Source organism: Neomonachus schauinslandi, chromosome 10, assembly GCF_002201575.2.
Source record: "Neomonachus schauinslandi chromosome 10, ASM220157v2, whole genome shotgun sequence".
In the NCBI taxonomy this organism is placed as follows: domain Eukaryota; kingdom Metazoa; phylum Chordata; class Mammalia; order Carnivora; family Phocidae; genus Neomonachus; species Neomonachus schauinslandi.
In genome coordinates this window covers 99,929,922-99,955,121 of record NC_058412.1, presented here as the reverse complement: position 1 = coordinate 99,955,121, position 25,200 = coordinate 99,929,922, and the positions used below count along the sequence as shown (strand labels likewise).

Sequence of the window (25,200 nt, the reverse complement as noted above, 5' to 3'; positions counted from 1 at the left end):
CCTGATGATGGGTATTAAAGAGGGCACATTCTGCATGGAGCACTGGGTGTTATGCCCAAACAATGAATCATGGAACACTACATCAAAAACTAATGATGTAATGTATGGTGATTAACATAAGAATAAAAAAATTTAAAAAAAAAAGATGAGACTAGAGATAAGGCACTTTGCAAAGAACCTTGTGGTCATGCTTGAGTTTTGGAAATTCTTTCTGAGGAAAATGGGGAATTTGGTTGGCTCAGTTTAAGTAAGCAAGTGTCATAATCAGATTTAGGTTTAAAAAAATCTGATTCATGACAATTAAATGCAATATATGATCTTTTGGTGGATTCTGCATTGAAAAAATAGAAGGAAATAAAACATCTATAAGACACTGATATCATTAGGACAGTTGGAGGAATATGAATTCAGGCTCTATCTTAGGTGATAGCACTATATGAATGTTGGATTTCTTGGGTATGATCATTGCATTGTGATTTAGCCAGAGAATGTCCTTGTTCTCAGTAAATACATGATGAAGAATTTAGGGGTGAGATATCATGAGGTATCACTAAAAAAATATATAAATACACACACATCTAGAGTATGGAGGTATGAGAATATTGCTGGCTCTTGCCCCCAAAACTTAAAACATGTCATGTGTGAAGTTTCCAAAATATGAGCAAGAACTCAAAGATTCTGGGTGGCCACAAATGGCCACCATAATTTGTCTCTGCATTTTTGGTACACTTGAGCAATTTTATAATTTAGAAATGTTTAAATTAAAAAAGAAAACTAATTTCACAACTATAATTTATAGGCAGTAAATTTGATTGATCTTTTTCACTTGCCTCAGACTGAATTGCCATCCACACTTTTCCAAATGCAAAGTTTTTAGCTGGAAAGCAGTGATGGTTTTGTCTACAAGGATGTCAATACAGAGGAGAATGAGAATAGGAAAACAAGAGCTTGAAAGGCCCTGCAGAAAAGACCCCTGCCCTCCAGAGGGAGAGCACCAAAACTGTCCCAAATAATACACCACGGGATTGAAGAACCCCAGCAAACCACAATCCACCCAAAGTATATCCACTTTCCTGTCAAAGACCAATTCTTTAGAAAATGGTAGCTAACATTTAACCAATGTCTTGAAGGATCTTTTCTGATGCAAATCAAATGCAAATGGTTAAAGATGTAATCCCTTAAAATAATCCCCATCTTTATCAGCTAATTGTCTACAGGATTTTATCCACATAGACATCAGGCAAAACTTGTCCTTTTAAAATTAAAGAGGGTTTGGGGGATGTGTGTTACAGGTCTCGAAGTGTCTTTCTGTTCCCACATGTTGTTTTTCTTTAATGTTATTTATTGGACTGTGTTTTGTGTGCTTGCTTTCTGAACAGGGATGCCTCATTTTAAGTGATGAGTTAAACCATGCATCTCTTGTACTTGGGGCCCGACTCTCAGGTGCAACCATAAGGATCTTCAAACATAACAGTGAGTATCAATGAATTTATCCCAACATGTATTGCTTGCTTCTAGAAGAAAGTAAAGATTATTGATGGGGCTTTGTCCTTGCTCTTCCAACTGAGAATTTAGGTTAATGAAACACAATTATGTTTATATTCACTACTGGCTTGTTAACCCCTCCTGACCTGAAACAAATTGTTGAAGTGCTTTAAACACCTAGATTGCTAAGTGGAACCCAAACACATTAATGTCACTGTTATTAGTGGTCTTGCAATGCAGCCTCTGAAGACATGACTGATCTCTTAGGAGACTGATGTTTAATTATCAGAAGTGTTATAACTCTTCCTTTTCTATAGTTCTGCCTTAGGAAAGTTTTAAGACTTAAGTTCTATGTTATAGTCAGGTAAAAAGTGATGTTTTTCCTTAAAATATTGTCTCCTTTCACTATCCCCACCCAGCACATGCTTACAATCTGGTAAGAGAAGCAGATATGTCCCTATACTGTGACCCATAAATTCTTCATCTTGGAATTTCCAGAGTATGTCCACCCAAAGGTTTGTACAAGAATATCCATAGCAGCTTTAGTCGTTATAGCCAAGACTGGAAACAACCCAAATTTCTACCAACAGAAGAATGGAAAAGATCTGTGCTGTATTCATATAATAGAATATGGCTCTCTGATAAAAAAGAAATACACTACTGATACATACAGCATAGATTACTCTCAAGAAAAAATTACTTTTAATGAAAAAAATCATACATCAAACAGTATATACTATATGAGTATGTTTATAGTAAATAAAAAAAACTATTAGAAAAAACTAATCTATGGTGATAGAAATCATAACGATACTTGTCCCTAATTGTGGGGGAGGGAATTGGTGAGAAGAGGAATAAAGGAACTTTCTGGCATGACAGAAATGTTTGATATTTTGATTGGGTTGATGTGTACATTCTTATTAAAATTCATTGAGTTTTACATTTAAAGCCTGTCAATTTCCTTGTAAGTAAATTTTCCTAAAATATAATTGTTATCATACAATATCTTTGGTATTAAAGAAAAAAGTATAGGCTTTGGCCCAAGCATCTGTGTCCTTGTTCTATGGCTTATTAGTATGCAATCCTTGGCAAATTACTTAACCTTCTCGGATCTCAATTTACCTATTCCAGAAATGAGGATAATTACAATGCCTGATTCATGATATGTTGGAGAAGGCACATAAAGTGCTTGCTTAGCATGAAGCCTGGCAATGGAAACTTCTGAGTTGCTTGTACCTGCTGTGTTAGTAGATTATTATTATCCTCATCATTTTCATTGCCAGTGCCACTAAAGGACAGTAGAAAACATTATGATGACGCATAAGAATGCAGAGGTCATCTCACTTTGGGGATTGCATGAAATTGATAGTATCTGCCACAGACTTTGAAGGGTTAATAGAATTCTGATCAGAGATAAGGGAAAGGGTATTTCCAATAGAATAATCTGGAGTGTATAAAGAGCAGCAAAACCTCTAGCATGAGGCTGAACTACTGGAGAAGAGCCTGAAAAATAAGGTCTTGGCCAGTTAAGGTAGAGCCACTAAGATATGTATACTAGCTAAGATATATGTACTTCAAGAACCAACAAAAAGTGTTTGGACAGTTCTGCTTCATTCTGTGCTGTTCTCTGGATGAATTGTATCGGCTCAAAGCATTTAGTAGCCCTTCCCTATGTCTAGTGGCAGCGAAAACAGAGATACAAGCTTTGAGTTAAGTTAAAGCTTTGAACAGAATCAGATGGAAAAGACCATCTGCTATGGGTTGTAAAGATTAGCTGTCCCCAAAGCAGTTCTTGTACACCCTCTCTATCCTGCATTTGTTATTATATGGAATTTAGCCCAAATTCTACCATTCTACCCGAATTCTACCATTCTCTACTTTTCCCTTGAAGGCTTTATAGGGGTGATGATAGATGATGATAGATGATAGATAGATAGATAGATAGATAGATAGATAGATAGATGATAGATAGATAGATGATAGAGTGTTAAAGTAGATGGAATAAAATGTTAATAGATGAATCTGGGTAAAGGGGTATGTGGGTGTTCTTTGTAGTACTCCTATTCTTGCAATTTTTTTAGGTTTGCTATTACTTTCAAATAAAATTTTAATTCCTTAATCCTTTGCTGAAATTCTAATTCAAGAATTTCATTTTATCTTCCAATTTTACAAAGCTCTCAAAACATTCAGTAACTTATTCCTCACGCTCTCCCTTTGTACTCCCAGAACGCAGAGAATAGTTCTCATTTACATCTCTGTAATAAATGTTAGCTGTGGTTATTTTATACCAGCAACCAGCACTTACTGAGAATTTACATTGTGCCAGATGCTGAGCTAGTGGCCTTCTCTTAGGTACTTATTTAATCTCATGGACAACCTCATGAGGTAGGTGCTAGTTTACAAATGAGGAGATCTGGGCTTTGAGGTATTAAACAACTTGTCCAAGATCCTGCAACTGCTCAGTGGTGAAGCCTGGAGCTGTCTGTGAGCTAGGAATAAAGTAAATGGACCCCTTCCAACTAACTGAGCAGCAAGGGTCCAAACTCTATCATCTAGTGAAAATTCTCTTATGTATGAGTTGCTGTTGCTCTTAACTTTCTGTTGTAGGTAGAATAATGGCCTTTAAAGATGTCCATGTCCTGGGGGTGCCTGGGTGGCTCAGTCGGTTAAGTATCTGAACCTCAGCTCAGGTCTTGTTCTCAGGATCCTGAGTTCAAGCCCTACATTGGGCCCCATGCTGGGTATGGAGCCTACTTAAAAAAAAAAAAAAAAAAAGTCTGTGTCCTAATCCCCATAGCCTGTGAATATATTACATTATGTGATAAAAGGGAATTAAAGTTGCAGATGGAATTGAGGTTGCTCAACAGTGAACATTAACATAAAGAGAGTGTCCGCCTAGGTCCAGTGTAATCACAGGGTCCTTAAGTGTAGGAAAGGGAAGCAGGAGAGTGAGTGTCAGAGTGATGCCATGTGAGAAAGATGCTGATGGTCACTGCTAGCTTTGAAGTGGACAAAGGTCACACACCAAGGAACGCCAGAAGCCTCTGAAAGCTGGAAAAGGCGACGAAATGGATTCTCCCCTAGAGTTTCCAGAAAGGAAAGCAGCCCTGCCCACACCCTGATTTGAGCCAAGTGAGACGATTTCAGATTTCTAGTCTCCGGAACTGTAAGATAACAAATCTGTGTTGTTTTTGAGCCATACGTCTGTGCTAATTTCTTCCAGTCCAAAAGGAAACTAATACACTTTTATTCTCAGACACACAAAGCCCTTGTTCCCACTCACTGACATGCTTACTATTTTTGCAAATGGACATACTTTCCCAGCTATTGTGTTCGCATCACGAAAACAGCCACTCTGAGAGCAGGGATACCTCCAAGTTCCTTTGAATGACTTCTTCCTCGAGAGGTGAGAGAAGTAAAATTGTATGAGGTTACAATATGTAAGGCATCAGTTGCGGCTGCCTGTCTTTCCTACTTTGCCATTCCCAGGAGAACACTAAATTGCTCAGTAAACGATGATGTTTTAATCCTTAATGCGCATCCACGCAGATTGGAATGATAATGTAAAGAAGATGTAGAAGATACTAAATTGCCTTCCTGTGTGTGTATGAGGCATGCAACCAGCCAGGACCGAAGCTAATAACTTGTGAGACAGGTTCTTAAGAATGGCCACCTCAACCAGAATGTTCTTAAACATCAGGATGATGAGATTTCATACAACTCTGCTTCTGTTCTCCTGGGCTCTCCTCTGCCTGTGTCCTTTGCTTACACCTTGAGGATACTCCCCTGACTTTTGGAGAAGAAGAGGTCCTATTTTATATAAATCAGTACTAGAGGATATCCTTTGCTATTTATAGCAACTGTGTATAAATCAGAATTCTGGGCCCTTGAATTTTTGAATTGTGCATGGGTAGAATATACCTAAGGTACAGTTAAACCTATTCAGATCATTGTAAGCTTTGAATCCTATTTGAACAAGCCTGATGACTAACTTGAAGCTATTCCTCATTTCTCTTTCAATTTCCCACAAAATCAGAATAAGGATCAAAGGAGATCAAACAGAAGGGAAATTCTGAAAGGGAACAAAATCAGAACACGCAAAGGCTATTCTCCAGGGAAACTCTCCAAGGACTCAGAAGTGCATTTTCAGTGGTACTAAATTCAAAGTTGGGTACCAGACTTCTTTATCACCATAGATTAGTTCTTCCTGGATAGTGAAGATGGACAATTACTGAGACCATACCTATCATTTACTCTTCATTCACTGATGCCAAACACTATGTTAAGTCCTTTACATAATCAGCTCATTTAATTTTAACAAAAACCCATATTCATAGTTCTCTCCATTATCTCTCCACTGTTAAGAGGAAACTGATTCTCACAGTGATTAAATGACCTACCCAACGTCACACATAACAAATGGCCAGAGTCAAAATTCAAACCCAAGTCTGTTGCTCTTCTCTTGGTTCATTTCTCCCAGGAGCAGAGCCTGAGAAAAGGGTTTGAGTACAAGTGATTTATTTAGGACGTGATCCCAGGAAGCACCAGCAGATGAGCAGGGAATGGAGACAGAGAAGGAAAGGCAGCCAACAAAGCCAACAAGCTTGCTTGTTGTCAGACTAGCTACTACAATAGATGACTGGAGCTCAATCCTAATAGGAAACTCTGGGTACCAGTATAGACATAGCTCAGTGTCATCCCACTTGAGGCGTGAGGGAGCTGCATTATTTATACACAAATTCCCAGTTGTGAGTGGCTGGAGGCTATTCCCGCTCAGGCTGAGTATGGACCCCGCAGCCAGGAAAATAGCCCTTGGATAAAGAATGGCCTGTGTTTGCAATAAGAAGTGGGCTGGGAGATATAGGCAGGGCCCATACAGCATTTGCTAATGCTCTCACCCACTAGCTAAGTCCAGCTACTGCCAGAGCATATGTAAGACCCAGAGAGCAGTGGGTCCTTGTGCAAAAGTCAATCTAGTATGACAGCTTATCCTTTTAGTAGCCAAAATTTTAACTCAGAATCCTAAAGTTTGACCTCTAAATTCCTTTGGCTAAGTGCTAAGAATATCTCCTTGCGTTTTCTCCTTTGGGCAGCTTCAGTGAAATAGCCAGTCCTTACGTTGTCTTTGTGACTCCTCAGGTGTCACAAAACAGACTCTTGAGACATTTCATAGCCAAAGCTAAGGAGACAGCTCTAAGTAAGGACCAACAAGTCTGCTCTCCATCATGATTCTGGTACATTTTGAGGAAATGCGCCGCAGCCCTTTGGGGCACTTGGATGCCTTTGGTAAACACATCCTCCAGGCTGCGTATTAACACCCTGGCATTCTAGGACTTCAAGCCCTGGATAAATTTTAACTCTCTGGAAAAGTTGACAACTTCTTCCAGAGGTTTAGAAAATTGGGACTGAGTTATTTTTTCTGTGAATCTACTCACTTTACTGATAATGACATGGGACCTAGATTCTGAAACAGTGTTTCTCAGACTTTAACATACACTGAATTCACTAGAGGGCTTTTGTTAAAATGCAGACTCTGACGCAGTCGATCTAGGGTGGGGTCTGAGCTTCAGCATTTCTGCCAGTCTCCCAGGTAACGCCAATGCTGCTGGTGTGGGACCACACTTAGTGAGGCTACAGGCAATCTCCATCTTCAAGGGCATCCCAAAGGGCTTCTTGAACTAGTCTTGGAGAATAGAAGCAGTCTTTTCAGCTAGGAGAGTTGCCATGGGGTCAGAGGCCTGGGCAGGCCAAGAATTTGGAGCAGTTGGTTAAAAAAAAAAAGGTGGAGAGGAAGAACCAAGGTTCTACCTAATGGCACTTAAAGGCCAAGAGGAAACAGAAGAATGAGTGCAATGTTTGTGGTGAAACCCTTGAGTTCTGCCTCTGAGGGCTCAGCAGTGCTGTTTGAGTGGAAGGTCAAACCTATAAACAGCACTGAGACTACTTTTTATAAGCCACAAACTTTTAGATCTTAGGGTCTGACTTGGACTCCTGAACTGGGTTGTTTTCTTTAATAAATAAAGCGATTGCCTCGATACGTTTTAACAACAACTAACAGTATTGAACCCTCGCTGTAATGAGCTTTTTCCATGTACTGACTCATTTGAGCCTCATAACTACACAAGTCACCTGCAAGGATTATCCCCTTTTTTGCAGACAAAGAAACAGAAGCACAGAGTGGTGAGGAGACACAGAGCTAGTAAGAGGCAGAGCTGACATTTACACCAAGGAGATCTGATTCCAGTTCCCATTTTTAAGCACAACACATTTACCTCCTTCCACAGTTGCCTCCCCCTCGCTGCCTCCCCCTGGCTGGTGAAATGCAGGAGCCTCCCTCTCCCTCTCCCATGCAACTCTCCTTGAGCAGGGCACTTGGGTTAGGCAGATGCAGCCAGGGTTCACTCTGGTTGCCCTTGACCTGAGACGCAGGATCCCAACACTGACTTCTGAGCCCCCACATCATTCCCCGAATCACACCTCACCTTCCTGCATTGACTTCAAGGGTTTAGGGATCCCAACTCAGTACTGTGTTTAATTCCTCCCATAGAACCAGATCCCTACATGCTGCATGGGGCGAGCCTGGGGACACTCTGTCCCCATGCTTTGGGCTCTGCCTGTCCTTTATCTCATGTCCCCGAGGTCAGAATTTGCTGGTATGATCCCCTCCCCCAGTACACAGGCCCTGCCCCTAGCAACTGCCTCACCCTCAAATCAGCTTGATGTTCATTTTAAACCTAATCCCAGGCTAAACCTGTAATATGCGTGTGACCTATTTGGTTGCCTTTGCACTCTTGCAAGGAGATTACCTTGCTTCTTGCAAACCTGCCCAAAGGCCATGCAACACCTGCCCACATACTGACAGAGCTATCAAGAAAATCTGAACCAAAGTATTTACCCAAACCGTAAAACTTAATGTACCAAATTTTCAATGCATCAGAAATTCCCTCATTGATCTCATGGGGAAGAGACTCTATAAATGTGACTTTGAGAAAAACATTTACTTTGCTTACCAAAGTTAGCCATTATGATTATGCTTTTCCCCAAAGTCTAAACAAGGCGCATGTCCCCCATCACCATTTTAAAAGTAAGAATAATTTATTTATCATGATTCACAGTTACTTAGGTAATATTGCTTAATATTTCACATTCTGGCTCAATGTTGAAGGATGAAATTGAGCATCTCCAAAGAAACAATAAGAATGGGGGAACAGATGGGGAGCAAGGACTTAAAGTAATAAGTAGCATTCCTTTATCATTCAACCATCCTTTCACTTCAGAGATATCTGATGGATGCCTATATGTGTGCAGGCATGAAAATATTTTTGGTGAGCAGCCCATGGAATAGGGAAGCAGAGGGTGTATCTAAATATATTTGCACCTGGAGGTGGTTTTCGTCGAGCTTTGAAGGACGAGGGATAAACCATCAGCCACACCGGGCAGCACATGGAAAGTAGAGGCTGATATTCATTACAACCACCACAACTGGCCCTGGATCCAGAGGAGGGGAAAGCCATTGAGGGATGGGCAGTAAGGGAAGCACTCATGTCTCAACAGAAGGTCAGTTGCACAAGAGTAGAGGAAGGAGGAAGCCATGGCAAAAGAAAATGTTGTCACTGTATTGGAAAGTCAGAAAGAAGCCAAATATCCACTTCTGTTCTTCAGGAAGATACTCTGAACTATAGCCAGCCTCCCTTCTGAGAAGATCATGGTGTCTTTGTTTCCTTGTGCCTGCTTTTCACAGTATGTTATCTGCAGCTTGCCCAGATTCCAGCAGCTTGCTGATATTACCGGGGCTTTGAATTTAAAGACAGGCTCGGGAACAGGCTCTCAAAGTGTATTTGTCACCTAAACCTAATCAAGGTTTTTGGCACATCGTTGGATTATTCTAGGTATTTAGCAATTCAGTAATCTGATTAGCCATGCCTGTGACAGACCAGGACTTGCTTTGCATGGATCACCAGAATGTGGCCTCCATGCTTTCATTTTTAATAGCTAAATGTTCATCACCCATCATGCCAGCTAGCTCCTCTCAGCCCTTCACAAACCAAAGGAAATCACCTTAGTGAGCCAGATGGTGGTGAATGATGCCGAAAGCATTGCTGATGCCCAAACTTGTGGCAAAATTACAAGCCCATAGTGTGCAATAAGTTTAGAATGATATTATACAGTAGTGCTGTGTATGTGTGCCTTGATGGCATCAAATTTATTCTTTTAATTTCTGTATCTCAGAATTTTCTTTATAAATCAACAAGAAACTGGTTTGTTTGGGTTTGGTTTTGGGTGGTTGGTTTTACAAACCTTCTGGCATTGGTTTGTTCATCAGAGAAAACAAAAACCTAATCATTCTTTCCTACTTCTTAGAGGTGTCATGAGGATTAACATAATGCAAATATAAGTGTTTTAATAAGCATCATTACTTAAAAATCCCTTGCAGATGTTAGCGTGTGCCTGCTGAAACAGGAGACTCTCACAAGGCCTGCAGAACATAAACCACAAACCCCTAAATCCTACGGGTCTGTAACCCACACACTGTGGGGTCAAGAATCCCACACTGAGTGAGGTCATCCCTTTCTCTGCCTAGCTTCTGTGTTTCTAAGAGGCCAGTGAGTTCCTGCTCACTGGAAATAAGGTGGGAAATAAGGCTGATTGATTTTCCCTCTGCTCAAGAATCTCAGTGTGGACACCAGGGGTTTTGTGAAGTTTCACCAAAGCCTATCCCCATGGAACTCTCTATTCAAGTGGAACAGGATGAGCTCCCTGCCATAGAAGGGACTGGGATTCCTCTCACTTCCATCTGCAAAATGCCTGAAACACATCATGACCATTGAAAGTCTTGTTCTCTGTGCTGCTTGTTACTAAAAGAATGGGGAGAACCTTCTATTTTCTTTAGTGGTGTTCATTTTAAACCTAATCCTAGGCTAAACCTATAATATGCATGTGACCTATTCAATTGCATAAACAATAGAATAATCTCTGCATATACAGATTTTTCAAAATCTTAGAATATTCATTTTTTAAATGGCTGCTAGTTTCGTTCACTTGGGTTTGTTTTGATTACTATGGCGTTGGGACCACACTCATCATGTGTCATTTCTCTACAAAAAACTTATAAATTCCAATTCCCAGAAGGAAAAACACTCTGAACAGGAATACTTATATTCATCATCTCTTCATTCCATTCAGAGACTAACAGGCCTGCAGTAGATTATAGAAAAAGGAGCTGTTTCCCTCAATCACAGGGGTTCCTTCAACATCTTAGGAACCCAGCCTAAAATAAAATGTCCATACAGGTGAAGGTTTTTTTTTTTTTTTTTAAAGATTTTATTTATTTATTTGAGAGAGAGAATGAGATAGAGCATGAGAGGGGGGAGGGTCAGAGGGAGAAGCAGACTCCCTGCTGAGCAGGGAGCCCGATGCGGGACTCGATCCCCGGACTCCAGGATCATGACCTGAGCCGAAGGCAGTCGCTTAACCAACTGAGCCACCCTGGTGCCCCAGGCGAAGGTTTATTATCCCGGAAATTCTCGAAAGAAGAAAGCTGCTTTTCTTTTCCTTGGCTGCCATCTAGTGGGTAATGATGTCCTGTCAATAAAACACACTCCATCTGTGAAGACAGAAGATGTCTTCCTGTCTTTAAAACAAACCCCCAAAGCACAGGTAATTAAAGAAATATGATTGCAGACATGAAGCAATTATCCTTCCTCATAACTTCTATTTAGATCCAAAGTATTATTCTCCTTCCTTTTTCCATGGGAAGGCAACTGATTCAATAATCATACATTGATTTGGCACTAATATTATGCACTAGGACTAGCACTATAAGGAAACCCTAAAACAGATCCAGCCACAGATTGGGAACTAAAAGGTAAAGTTTCAGGGATCTCCACTGAAACCAAGAACCTCAGCTAACTTGAGCCTAGACCGGTGAAAACCTAACGAATAGCTGTTTCTTTAGCACACCTGCTTCTTGTCGCAGTGGCAAAACCAATATTGACTGTGCTGTTTTAGATTTATCTCTGTTAGGTTTATCCTGTGAGCATTTTTAATGGGGTCTCTAATGCCTGGAGAACATTATGTAACAGTCAGGTCAGCTGTTCAGTAGCATCTCCATCTTTTCAAATTAAAATCAGATTCCAGACCTAAAGTACTTGGGTTTCAGATTCTCAAAAAGGGAGGGCTCAGGAGGTACAAAGAAACACAGTAGAAATATAAGGAGTCTAAACAACATGCACATAAGCCTATGCCTTTTTATCTCTCTAGGCTTTGTGGGTTAAACACACACACACACACACACACGCAGCTGGAATGTAGACCAATCCTTCCCAATGGTCTGTCAACCAAAGCCCAGTCATCTACATGTGATTGCAGATAAATGAAAAGTCACTATTAATTATATTTGACACCACAAGTTAACAAGAATATTCTAGTAGACATCCATCCTTCCTTATTCTACATGACCATGGAGCTCGAAGGTAGGGTTCAGAATATGGGTCGTGGTACAAGACTGCATGGGTTCAAATCCTGGCTCTGCTGGTTGTAATCATAGACCTCAGGAGATTTACCAGATTTTCCTGTGCCCTGGTTTCCTGAAACATAAAATGAAGGTGCCTCCTCTTTAGGCTTGTGGTAAGGATTAGAAGAGTTCTTTTTTTTCTTTTTAAAGATTTTATTTATTTATTTGTCAGAGAGAGACAGAGAGAGAGAGAACACAAGGAGGGGGAGCTGCAGGCAGAGGGAGAAGCAGGCTCCCCGCTGAGCAAGGAGCCTGATACAGGACTCGATCACAGGACCCTGGGAACATGACCTGAGCCAAAGGCAGACGCTTAACTGACTGAGCCACCCAGGCATCCCAGGATTAGCAGAGGTCTTACAAAAAATATGCTCAGAAGATTGCCTGGCATGCAGATAGGGCTCAATAATTGTGAGCACTTACTAATGTGTCCAGATGCTTCCAAATAACTTGCAAAGGAGAGCTAATTGTTCCCCTGACTTAAAGTTCTGAAACCTCCGAAGGTGGAGGATGTCAAAGGTCAGGTCTCAAAGTATAGGAAGTGAGACACCTGCCAACAAGTCCGCCACTCCGTACAAACTCAACTAAACTCTAACATGCTTGTGCCTAAACAATTGGTGAGCATTAGTTAATGATATCGCTCCGAGTTAATTTTAAGCTGGTAACAAAGCTGAAGTCACGAAGATGCATGTAATGTAGTGTTTCAATCTCTGCTGAAGTAGAAGAGGAGGGCTTTTTAAGAGCCTATGAAACCATGCACCTCCAGTGGGGGTTTATTCTGCCTGCTATACAAACCCAATGAGTCACCTTGTCAGAGTTAAGTTGTACTAAAATATAAGCCTCTCTCTCCCACCAGGTGTTCTCTGATTCTGATTTTGCTCTTTGAAAAAGTTCAGGTCTGAGCCTGAGCCCAAGAAATCTGATGCCTTCTCAAAAAAGAAAATGGGGGAGGAAAAGGAAAACCTTCTCATGACTCAGTTTCTTTTTTGGTATTATTTAAAGACATGCAAAGCCTAGAGAAGCTCCTGAGAGATGCTGTAATCTACGGCCAGCCTCGAATCCGCAGAGCGTGGAAGAAGATTCTCATCCTAGTGGAGGGCATCTACAGGTATGGAAATAACCAGAGAGATTTTAACACACTGGGGCCCACAGCGAGCTGACACATGAGGAAAGTCTGATCTCTCCTAGATCAATGGAAAAATGAGTTGGATATAAGGTATTATGAAGGGACCTGAGCCAGAGCTACCAATGTGAGCTGTCAGGCCTTGGGTCACCTCTCTTTTCAATGTCTGTTCATATGGCAGAACACATCAGTTGCTGGATGCTTGTGAAGGTGTTCTCAGAAATGTCCTCAGAGGGCATGGATAACTTGCACTGATTCTTTCCACTACCATTGGCTGCCCCACAGTTTCAAAGGCCTATGGGGGCTGGGTTATTCAACATGAGAATGCTTCTTGCCTGGGGTGCCTGGGTGGCTCAGTTGGTTAAGCATTGGATTCTTGATTTCTGCTCAGGTCATGATCTCAGGGTCACGAGATCGAGCCCCTCATCGGGCTCCATGCTGAGCGAGGAGCCTGCTTAAGATTCTCTTCTCTCCCCCTCTCTCTGCCCCTCCCCAGCCCCCCACTCATGCTTTTGCTCTCAAAAAAGAAAGGAATGCTTCTTGCCTTCATGGCATTGCTGATAGGCACCCAGATGCTTCTAACTGGAGAGTGCACCCAAACTCAAGTTGCTTGCTGAACTTGGCCAATTGTTGGCATTAGAATACAAAAAGCCAGCACATTTTCCACAAAGTTAAGACTAACCTCAAGTGCAATTCTTGATCCAGAGCTGGGAGCCGCTGGACTTAGCATCTGAAGGTATGTTCAGTTTCCCACCGCTTTGAAGCCGAGCAGACAAAACACCCACTAAGCCACTGAGAGCTTTTACAAGGCATGTTGTGATGGAATTGGCTTCATTCTCTGTCTGAATTGGTTATCGCTGCTGAAACAGAAATTGCCTCCAAGGCGTTCTTCTGTAGAATGCCCTAGTCCCTGAGTCAAGGAAACATAACGTCAGAGTTCTCCCTCCTTAAATCAGTTCTCAAACAATCTTCATGTTCAAAGAATTGAGGGAGATGTTTCTTATAATTATAGAAAAGCAAATAATATTAAATGGAAGGGAATGAGAGCCTAACTTCCCCACAAGGAGAAGTGTGCTTGCAAAGGAGATTTAGATCTGACAGAGGTTTTCATTCAGCCAGACTGCGCATCGTTTCTGTTCCATGAATGGATAACAAGTAACAGAAGAAACATGTCTCCATCCCTTTTGGGAAAAAGAAGTGCTTTCTCCTCAATTTAAAATAATAATAATGATAATAATAATAAGCCAGGTACCATCTTGTTTTTCCCTCGGCCTTACTGCCCCAGCGCCTGGTGTTCTGGGTGTCCCCAAGGCTACTATAGAGTTGCAAAGCTGGCATTTCAAGTTTCTAGTGACCCACTTTATGTATCACCCATCAGTACCTCCTCGGGTCAGCCCCCAGACAGTGTTTTATTTATGAAGTCTTTGGGATCACCCTAGAGCCGCGTTCTCAACCAAGGTGATTCCCTCCCACGACCCGCCCCTATCCTGGACACTTTGGGCAATTTTCAGTTGTCACAACTGTAATAGAGTACTACCGGCGTCTAGTGGGCAGAGGCCAGGGATGCTGCTAAGCATCCTACAATGCGCAGGACAGGCCCCTACAACAGAGAATCAACCTGCTCAAAATGTCAACAATGCCGAGATTGAAAGACCCTGCTGTGGCATCATTCAATTAATAATTCAATTTAATGAATAGTTGACTAACCTCAAGTGCAATTCTTGATCCAGAGCTGGGAGCCACTGGACTTAGCATCTGAAGGTATGCTCCTACAGGTATGGAAATAACCAGAGAGATTTTAACACACTGGGGCCCACAGTGAGCTGACACATGAGGAAAGTCTGATCTCTCCTAGATCAATGGAAAAATGAGTTGGATATAAGGTATTATGAAGGGACCTGAGCCAGAGCTACCAATGTGAGCTGTCAGGCCTTGGGTCACTCTTGAACTTGCTACTTTTTGGAAATAATCTCATATTGACTCTGGGCTGTAATAACCTCAAAGCCAGGTCTTTCTCTCTGTGTGATCTGTGCCAGCTGCCAGATGGGGAAGGGAGCTCTTATCTAAACACCTGTCATTCAGGCCTGGACTTGCAAGAGCACAGATCAGCTCAGGGAGGGCAGACTGGGCATCTTCTTTAACCAGAGTTGACAGAATCCAGCTGCAAATAAACAAAACTTGGCTCCACTAAAGGAAAGTTATGTTTAATGTACTTTGATCATGGCTGAAATTAAGTGGACCACTAGCATTTTACTGTCAACTGTTCCCATCAGTTACACAGAGAACCCACTCCAGCAGCAGGGCTTGTTAATGGCTGGGCCTGTGTCCTACCATGATCTCAGGAGGACAGCAGAGCCAGGTGTGGACTTCTGCCTCCAAGCCTGCATGGCACCAAACCACAACCTGGGCCTCACCAGCAATGGGGGCCTGCTCTGTTATCTGATACTGTGTAACAAACCGCCCAAAGCATAATGGCTTACACCACAATAAGTTATCATTTCCCACACCACGGTGGGTTGCCTGGACCCATTGGGCAGTTCTTCTGCTCCATATGGTGTTGGCTGGGGTCATTCATGGGGAGCATTCACCTGGGAGTCCAGCTGGGATCTGGAACATCTAAAATGACCTCACTCAGTACTAGTTGTTGGCTGAAGTACCTTGTTCCCTTCTCTTCTCTGGGGTGCTCGGTCTATAGGCTCTTCTCACTCAACAGTCAAGCCAGAACTTCCTTACAACATGGTGCCGTATTCTGAGAGAATGAGAGCAGAAGCTACCAGTCTTTTAAGGGCAGGGCCCAGAACTGGTATAGCATCTCTCTGCCATACTCTATTGGTCAAAGTATGGTGAAAGCCCAGCCCAGATTCAAGGGGAAGGGAAATAGAACCCACCTCTTGATGGGAGGATTGACTTGGGTGTAGAGGGATGGGAAGACTTGCAGGCAGCCATCTTTGGAGGCAATCTACCACAGTGGTTCAATCAGCCTGGCATTTATTTTTACAATGAAACCTCCACTTGCCATGGACTTCCCTTCATAGAGAGATTTATTTTATCTCATCTGCACAGAATCTTGTCTTTTTTTTTTTTTTAAAGATTTTATTTATTTACTTGACAGAGAGAGATAGCAAGAGCAGGAACACAAACAGCGGGAGTGGGAGAGGGAGAAGCAGGGAGCCAGATGTGGGGCTTGATCCCAGGACCCTGAGATCATGACCTGAGCTGAAGGCAGATGCTTAACGACTGAGCTGCCAAGGCACCCCTCTTGTCTTTACATGAAACTGTGACCTCAAAGGGCCCATTCATAGTTAGGAAGCAGGACACCTCTTAGACAAGCCTCAGTACTTCCTCGGGCCTCAGTTTCCTCATTTGTAAAATAAGGCTAACCAAGACTGGAGTTCTGGAACATAGTGGATGTTCTCATTTGCTGCTATCACCAAAAAATGAAATTATTTCCCACAAAATTTTCTGAAGGGCTAGGGTTAGGGATGTGAAATCAACAGTTCATGAATGCACTTCTACTTTTTAGTAATGTGTTATGGAAACATACCTTGTTGACATCAACACAAAGCCTCCTTTGAATTTTCACTCCCAGATTTTTTTTTTTTTAATCTATCGCTGTGGTTTGCCACCAAGGGCAAAGTCCCCACCACCACCACCACCACAAATGCCCCAGAAATCAATTTTTTCATAATTCCTAAAAAAAGCAGTCAACCAAATCCAGTGGTTTCAGACAGGTATCAAGGTAGAAAAAGCCAGATACCAAGTCTAAGAAATCCATAAACTCCACAAAAGCAGTTATGATAATGATAATTATACCAACAATAATAACAATAGTAATGTCACCATCCATAAACCATCTAAGTCTCATTATATATATAGATAATATGGAGGAGCCAAGATCTGGAGGGAGGCCTAGGATCTGGGTTCAAATCCCAGTGTTTTCACCTATGGTTCTGTGCCCTTCATAGAGTTCTTTTGTAAGTATTAAGGTCATAGAGCCTCGTTCTTGACAGAAGCCCAGCCCGTGGTAAGCCCACAACCAAGGGCAGCTGTCCTCATCATTAAATTTCTTTTCAGCTGAGGAAGTTGCAGCATGGAAAACAATAAGCTCTCTGCATAGTGAAGCTGTTTTCTCTTCACCCAGCTGAAGGATGGATGTCAGGGGAAGGAGTTTGCATTTATTTACTCGGTGTCTACTCCTCGCTTCACACGTGTGATCTTGAGTAAACCTCCCCAGTACCTTTGAGATTACTGTGAAGATGAAGACCCTTGACCCAGAGCAGATAACTGAGGTGAAATAGAGCCAGGATCCAAACCAGGAGCCCTGCTGAGACAGAGGCCCAGTATCAACAGAAGACTCCATCCGTGTGTTCCCATCCGATGAAGTAAACATGGAAAATGTAAAGTCCTCCATGTGACCTTCACCATTTACCCATCCAGGGCTCAGTTCCTTCATCTGTAAAATAGGGAGAGTGAAACTTGAGATCTAAAGTTCCATGAGTTCCTGATTTGGGGCTTAAAACTACAATCATATTATTATAGTGTTCTTGTCTGCATTTTCTTTTAAGTATTGTTTTAAAGTCAGACTCTTCCAGTTTTGTGTCTCTGAAAAGTCTAGTTGGTTGACTCATTGTGGTTGAGAAATCTCAAAATTATTCAAAAATATACTAGAGAAGGGCAGGGGGTCCCAAATAACCTGGGAGATAAAGTCGCATAACTGGAGCCCAAACTTTCAAAATAAGAAGTATAGAGAAAGAGTACCCAGCCCTTCCAGAAAACACATACGAAAACAAATATTTAAATATCAGAATGCCATTCTCTCTAAGGATGTAAGCCCTTCTCCTCCCCAAAACAGTGTAAGTTTAGTGATTGAGAACTTTAACCTATGGTTTAAACAAATAGAGGAAAAAAGGAAAATAAAGTACTTTATCTTTAATTAGTCTTAGCTCTCTTCTTTTTCTCTTTTCACCCCCTTTTCTTCCCTGGATTATACTTGGGGCCCACCAAGGAGATTTTTCCACCATGTAAGTTGGCAGACCAGTGGTTTAATTCCCAATCCTGCCTATGGATAATATTGCTTTATATGTGGAGGAGAAGGTGATGAGAGGGAAATTTCAAAAAAGAGTCTTGTCACTTAGCTAATACCTTATGTAACAGAAAAGATATAAAGAAATTATTCACCAGCTTGCTGGTTTAAGACTAATTCAAGTCCCTGCACAGAGCTTCAAATTAAGTGGTGGAATTATCTCTACCTACAGTTTTATTTTAGTTGTTTTTCTTTTATTGAAGTCAAAAGAAAACACAACTTGCCATTCAGGAAGAAAAAAATAAAACACAGTCCTTGTTTTCTTTTTCATTTTTGGCACTGTGTTTTCTGACAGCAATTTAAAGGAATAACATAGAAACCCTTTTCAATGCATGCACCAATCTCAATATCCCACTATAGGAAAGGGTTCGATTCAAATTTGGTCACATTGAGAAAATGAAAACTTAGTGCGGGTGAATATAACACTTTATAAAAGCTGAGTTCTCCCTAGGACTCATGTGTGCCCTGCAGTAACTCCAGAAATCAGCAGTACTGTAGAGTCATTAATCCTGGAGGAAGAAATATAAACCAGGTGGGCAGACTCCCAACATCAGCTAGACCAGCCCCAGCAAAGGATGGCTAATTAGCTGCCTTGAGTGTCTTCAAACTGTTCAGCATTAACTCTGCCTCCTACCAAATTCAGTTCCAGAACAAAGAATGGTTATTTGTGACATGTCAGGTTTTCAGCATAGTTGTGTTACCAAATTATAACATGTTAAAGATGAGAAGTAGATCCTAGAATTTTGAGGGCATATAGCCATTTATTATGTATGACACCCATATGCCTCTTTCCTAAGAGATTCAACACAGAGCATTGTCAAGGGCTCCCCATTTCTCAAGTCAAGCCTCACTGCAAACATTTCCTCCTAAGCTCCTCCTAAAAAAAGGAACAACCCAATGAGAGCTCATTATGTGCCAGACACTTAACAAACATCATTTCTAGGCTGCCTTGGAAAGACCTTATAAGGAGGGTTCCATCATCATGCTTACTTTACATCTCGGATAACTGAGGCAGAGAACATCATGTAAGTTGCCCAAGTCCTCAGTTGGTAAGTGGTGTGGCTACAATCCAAGCTGAGTCAGATGGCCATACCTTCTCCCCTCAATGAAAACCATGTTAACAAACAATCTAAAAAAATACTGGAATTAACTCAGAGACTTATGTAAGAGAAGATGAGTGTATTTGGTTTTCATTTCATTAAAATCTGAAACCAGCCATTCAGAATGACCTTGTGAAAAACACAAATGCAATAAGCTGGACTTCATTAAGATTAACAACTTGTGCTTTGTGGAAGACCATCCCAAGAAAATGAGAAGACAAGCCACAGACTGGGAGAAAATATTTGCAAAAGATACACCTGATAAAGAACTATTATCTAAAATATACAAAGAACTCTTAAAATTCAACAGTAAGAAAGCAAACAACCTGATCGAAAAGACCTTAGCAGACACCCCACCAAAGAAGATATGGAAATGGAAATACACATAGGAAAAGATGCTTCACATCATATGTCATCAGGGAAATGTAAATTAAAGCAATTAAGATACCACTACATACCTGTTAGGAGGCTAGAATCTGGAAGACTGATGAGGATGTGCAGCAACAGGAAGGCTCATACATTGGTGGTGGGAAGGCAAAATAGCAGAGCCACTTTGGAGGACAGTTTGGTGGTTTCTTACAAAGTTAAACATACTCTTACCATACAATCCAGCAATCATGCTCCTTGGTATTTACCCAAACTTGTGAAAACTTGTGTCCACACAAAACCCTGCACATGGATGTTTATACTATCTATATTCATAATTCCCAAAACTTGGAAGCAACCAAAATGTCCTTCAGTCAGTGAATGAATAAGTAAAATGTGGGACATCCAGACAATGGAATGCTATTTAGCACTAAAAAGAAATGAGCCCTCGAGCCATGAAAAGACATGGAAGAAACCTAAATGCATATTATTAGGTGGAAAGAAACCAATCCCGAAAGGCTGAATAGTGCATGATTCCAACTATATGGCATTCTGGAAAAGGCAAAACTATGGAGACAATGAAAAGATCAGTAGTTGCAGAGGTTGGGTGGGGAGAGGAATGAACAGTGGATTTGTAGGGCAGTAAAAAATAGAATGTAAGATACCATAATGATGGATACATGTTATCATACATTTGTCCAAACAGAGAATGCACAACACCAAGAGGCAGCCCTCATGTTAACTATGGACTTTGGGTTACAATGATGTGTCCGTGTAGGTTCATTTATAACAAATGGACTGCCCTGATGGGGGATGTTTACACGTATGTGGGGCAGGAAGTAAATGGGAAATCTTTACCTTCTGCTCAGTTTTGTTGTGAATGCTCTAAAGAATAAAGTCCTTAAAGAAGACACAAGCAGGGCGCCTGGGTGGCTCAGTTGGTTAAGCGACTGCCTTCGGCTCGGGTCATGATCCCAGGGTCCTGGGATCGAGTCCCACATCGGGCTCCCGGCTCAGCGGGAAGCCTGCTTCTCCCTCTCCCACTCCCCCTGCTTGTGTTCCTGCTCTCGCTGTCTCTGTCTCTGTCAAATAAATAAATAAAATCTTTAAAAAAAAAAAAAAAAAAAAAGAAGACACAAGCACAAATGCTGCACTTGATGGTCATCCTACTCCCTCCAAACCAACACTTCTTGGCCTGGGGTAACTGCACAACCAGCCGGACTATTTTGACTGAATTGACCTAACACTTATGTTTATTTTTATAATACATTAAATTTAATAAATAAACTAATTAGGAAGAAGGGATAAGTTCAACTTTCTGTTTGTATCAATTGATTAATTCTTGAACTAAACTGAAGGGTTGCTTGAGTTGTTTGACAAGCTCCTTTGTGTGGTGAGGATGAGAGTCTATGTGTTTTCATAGAATTCGCCTGTCAGTGCAGTCAAAACTGTGTGTGGTGTAGACACAGCCCAGAAAGTGTTGTGAGAACTGATTAAAGCCAAAAGTCCTTTTAAATCCATTGAGTTCCAAAGGTGCCATGTAAATGTGAATGTTATTTATTTACTTCATATTTTTCCCTTTTTTGGAGGACTTGAAGTATTTTTGCAATTTACAGTACTATGAAAAGTTAGGCACTTAGGGCTAAAACAAAAGGGTTCATCTATGGCAGTGGTTCTCAAAATGTTGTCCCCAACCAGCAGTAGGATGTCTCCTGGGAGCTTGGTAGAAATACAAATTTTCAGCCCACCCCAAACCTGCCAAATCAGAAACTCAGGGTCATGGAGGGGAGCATAATCTGTGTTTTAACAAATCAGGGAATTCTGATGCTCCTTCAAGAACGAGAACCATTGCCCTAAAGGAACAGAAAGAGAGGACACTACCAGATGCCTCAAAATACCCTTGACTTCCAATGAGCACTGAACAGGAGATCCTAAGAACTTTCTATTGTGCTTTCTTTAATACTATGTGTCTTAAGCAAAGTTCTTTTGTGTGTTTTTAATTCTTTCCTTTACTCTTTGGCAATTCAAGCACTGAGTCTAGGTCAGATAGAATTGGTCCAATAGACAGCAGCAAGCTGACAAAGATAGATTACCATAGATCAATTTCATTAAAACTAGCAAAATACCTAGAATCCAAACTGCTCAGTCTAGTTACACTAGCTGATTTTACAAATAAATTGATCAACAATGCTGTAAGCTAATTGTTTACTTGGGAGTTAGCTATAACAACTCAAAGCACTTCAATCTATTGAACGTAAATTTTTTTTTCAAATAAAATAATGCCAGATTAGCTTTACAAGATTGAGAAGGTTGTCTTAGCCAACTAAAATATGCCTTAAGAAAAAAGGAATTGCATGTCCCTGTCACCACTGACTGGTGTCAGGAAAGGCTGTCTAAAAAGGATTGGAAGGGAGACCATCACAGGGCTTCCCAGGAAAGTATACACAAGTGACAAGCATTTCTCCTTATGCCCTAGCATGGAAGGTTCCATCGTGGATCTGCCCCAGATCGTGGCTCTAAAGAAGAAGTACAAGGCTTACCTCTACATAGATGAAGCTCACAGTATTGGGTCCGTGGGCCCAACCGGCCGGGGTGTTATAGAATTTTTTGGACTGGACCCTCGAGATGTTGATGTGTTTATGGGCACATTCACCAAAAGTTTTGGAGCCGCAGGAGGTTACATAGCTGGAAAGAAGGTAAGCCAGGGATTCCCTGTGTCTATTTAAAACCTGAATGCTCTGGGGACACAGTCTGCAGGGTTTCTGTGGATTCCTTGAGAGCTTCAGCTCAATTCAGCACACCTCAGTAGATCATGGCAGCCTGGATACAGTGGGTCCACGGCCACGTAGGCCCAGAATGGCAAGGAACTCTCCCTCTAGTGGTGAAGAAGAGCATGTGATGTATAATCACATTATAATAAAATGACACCAGCAGTGTACCCAGGCAAAGACTTAATACAAGGAGAGGGATGGTTAACTCTGCAGGGTAGCATCTAAGGAGTCTCAGAATAAATATCATCCTTGTAGACAAATGATGGGGGGAGGGTATATTTCAAAAAGAGGGAATAATATATAGCAAACCTCAGAAATGATAAGGGGATGTTACAGAGCTATAAGTAATTTGGGTTTTGTGGCATGAAAAACATAAAGCAGGTAACAGCAACAGTGGGCAAAGGTCAGATATTAATGAGGTTGACCCTGTGCAACAAATTCTGGATTTTAAGAGTTTTAATCAAAATCGTAGTAAGATCTGAAATGCCCTTCTAAGAGATTTTCTGTGCAAAATAATTCTCTCCCAAATTTTGGATAAGCCATAGGTCAAATTGTGTCACCCTCTAATATCTTTTTTTAAAGATTTTATTTATTATTTATTTATTTTTTTAAGTAATCTTTATCCCCCAGTGTGGGGCTCAAACTCATGACCCCGAGATCAAGAATCGCATGCTGAACCAACTGAGCCAGCCAGATGCCCCTCTCATGTCTTATCTACATGACTTAAAATTCGGATCCGATGGGACAGACTATGGAGTGTTATCCCTGTAGTTTTAAGCCAATATCACCAAGGGGGTTGCCAATATAAACCAATAAATGTTTAAAAGAAATTAAAGAGAGGAGAGAGGGTCCAGGGAGAAAGAGAAAGTGAAAAATTCAGCCTGGATTTGAGGGATAAGGAAGCCAGTAGTCTGCCTGTATCCAAATCCTGATAGCTATCTCGGACAAGCCTACACCTGTCCCAGAGTGACTTGTGACAGTGATGTTGGCTCCAACCAAGGAGGCACACCAGGCCCAAAACCAGTGTATGCAGGTGGCATCCACAGCTTATCCAAAATTCCCAATTCCTTACTCATTGTCACCAGCAGGAACAAGATTCAGACTCCTGATAAACCAGTTAGACACATCAGGGATTGCAGCAGAAGACAGTCTGGCCATTGAAAGCCTATGATTTAAAACAACAGACTTCACTGTGACCATGAGATGCACAAATGCTTAAAATGTTCAGGGTTTTCAATGGTCTTGACCCTTCAACAAGCATTACTTTCTTCTGAGCCCAAAGCACTGTTTTCCATCCTCCCTCCACTGGCCTGTGGGAATTAGCTGGGTAATGCTAAAAACATCGGGAATGCTTAGGATCCTACAAAATTTAGCTAAATCTGGTGAAAGGTTAAATGTTCCCTTCCCCAACTGTGGAAGCAGAGGGATCAGAGGGTCTCAAATTCAGGAGGTCCCTTATCCGGGCTACATTGCTTTGTGAGCTTGTGGTTTTGTGATTACTTTAGCAGCAGTTCTGAGCTACAAAATTTTTAACCAAGCGTAACTCTGTTTCCTGAACCAAGGGCACCTGAATAAACTGAAGTGAGCGGATCCTTGAAATGTTGTCAAATTTGGTAGATGTCACATGTTACCCCTGGAGTTCCTTCATCAGATACCCACTTTAAACAAAAGCTCATGACTGGCCTGAAGTTAGGACCAGCTCCACTCTGGTTTCTCTTACTCCCTATCCTCAAGCCAGTGGGACTATTTTAAAAGTGTATTTGTTCTTGTCTATGTAACTTGTATACATTTGGGATAGATACTGGGAAATCATGGAAAGTTATTATTTACATTAGTCGTAATGCAGAAAAATGTGTAGATCTATTCATTTCCTTGCTCTTTAAAATATTCATTCTCTGTGTGCTTGGATCCAGAGAACAGCATCATCCCTCCCCGCCAACCTCCTGCTCCCTTTCCAGAGCCTCTGTCATTCTCCTCCCCCTCCATACTACACTGCAGTCTCTGAATTTACCACTAGATGGCAGCAAGAATTAGAGCGTCTTTGGCAGAGGTCCCTTAGCCTATTCTGAGACTTAACTGCCCTCAAACAACAAGATGCAAAACCTAGAAAACATAGGGCAGTTTTCAAGACATGAGGGTGAGCAAGAGACTGGAGGCCACTTGTGAAAAGTGTTTATATGCATCGTTCCCTGACGATTTCAAAATCAGTCAAATACACACCTGTCTGGAATGGTTTTGATGAGTGTGTGGCAAACCCAGATAAACTGGTTTCCTTCCAACCTGAGAAGCCCAAGAGTTAATTTTGGCATCTGCTCATCTGGACCTTCAATTTTTTAAGTTATGTTAATTTTAAATTATGTGTAGTTTCCATATAAATCATAGTTTTTATTCCCCTGGATTTTGAATTATTTGGGGGGGAAAATTTTCACTTAGAGTCTGTTTTAAACTATGTTTTTTAACTAAAAGGACAGAGGATTGGACAAATGCTAACAGTTTTAATTTGAAAGAGATCTTTATATTTAGCTATTTAAATAATTAGAGTACAGTTTTTATTGAGTTTCATCATATTTTTTCCTGGATATTTTGGAGTGTATACCTCAACTGGGGGGTAGGGGGAGAGTAACAGCAAAACATCCAGGATTCTAACAATGGGTACAAAAGCAACAAAATGAACCATAAAAATGTTAAAGCACACACACTAGGACTTTACATTTTTCTGAAACCCTAATAATTTCAATTTTACTATGTTCATGGGGATCTTT

At 41.3% G+C, this 25,200-nt stretch overlaps 1 protein-coding gene across 1 annotated transcript in view; it reads left to right on the top strand.

Moving 5' to 3' along the window:
* Positions 1 to 25,200, top strand: part of SPTLC3 (serine palmitoyltransferase long chain base subunit 3) — a 156,494-nt gene that overhangs the window by 90,032 nt on the left and 41,262 nt on the right. Inside the window, exons 6-8 of the mRNA XM_021700666.1 lie at positions 1,380 to 1,473; positions 12,998 to 13,103; positions 22,144 to 22,363. Of these exons, the coding sequence (XP_021556341.1) occupies positions 1,380 to 1,473; positions 12,998 to 13,103; positions 22,144 to 22,363 (420 nt within the window). The remainder of the gene's footprint in view (positions 1 to 1,379; positions 1,474 to 12,997; positions 13,104 to 22,143; positions 22,364 to 25,200) is intronic.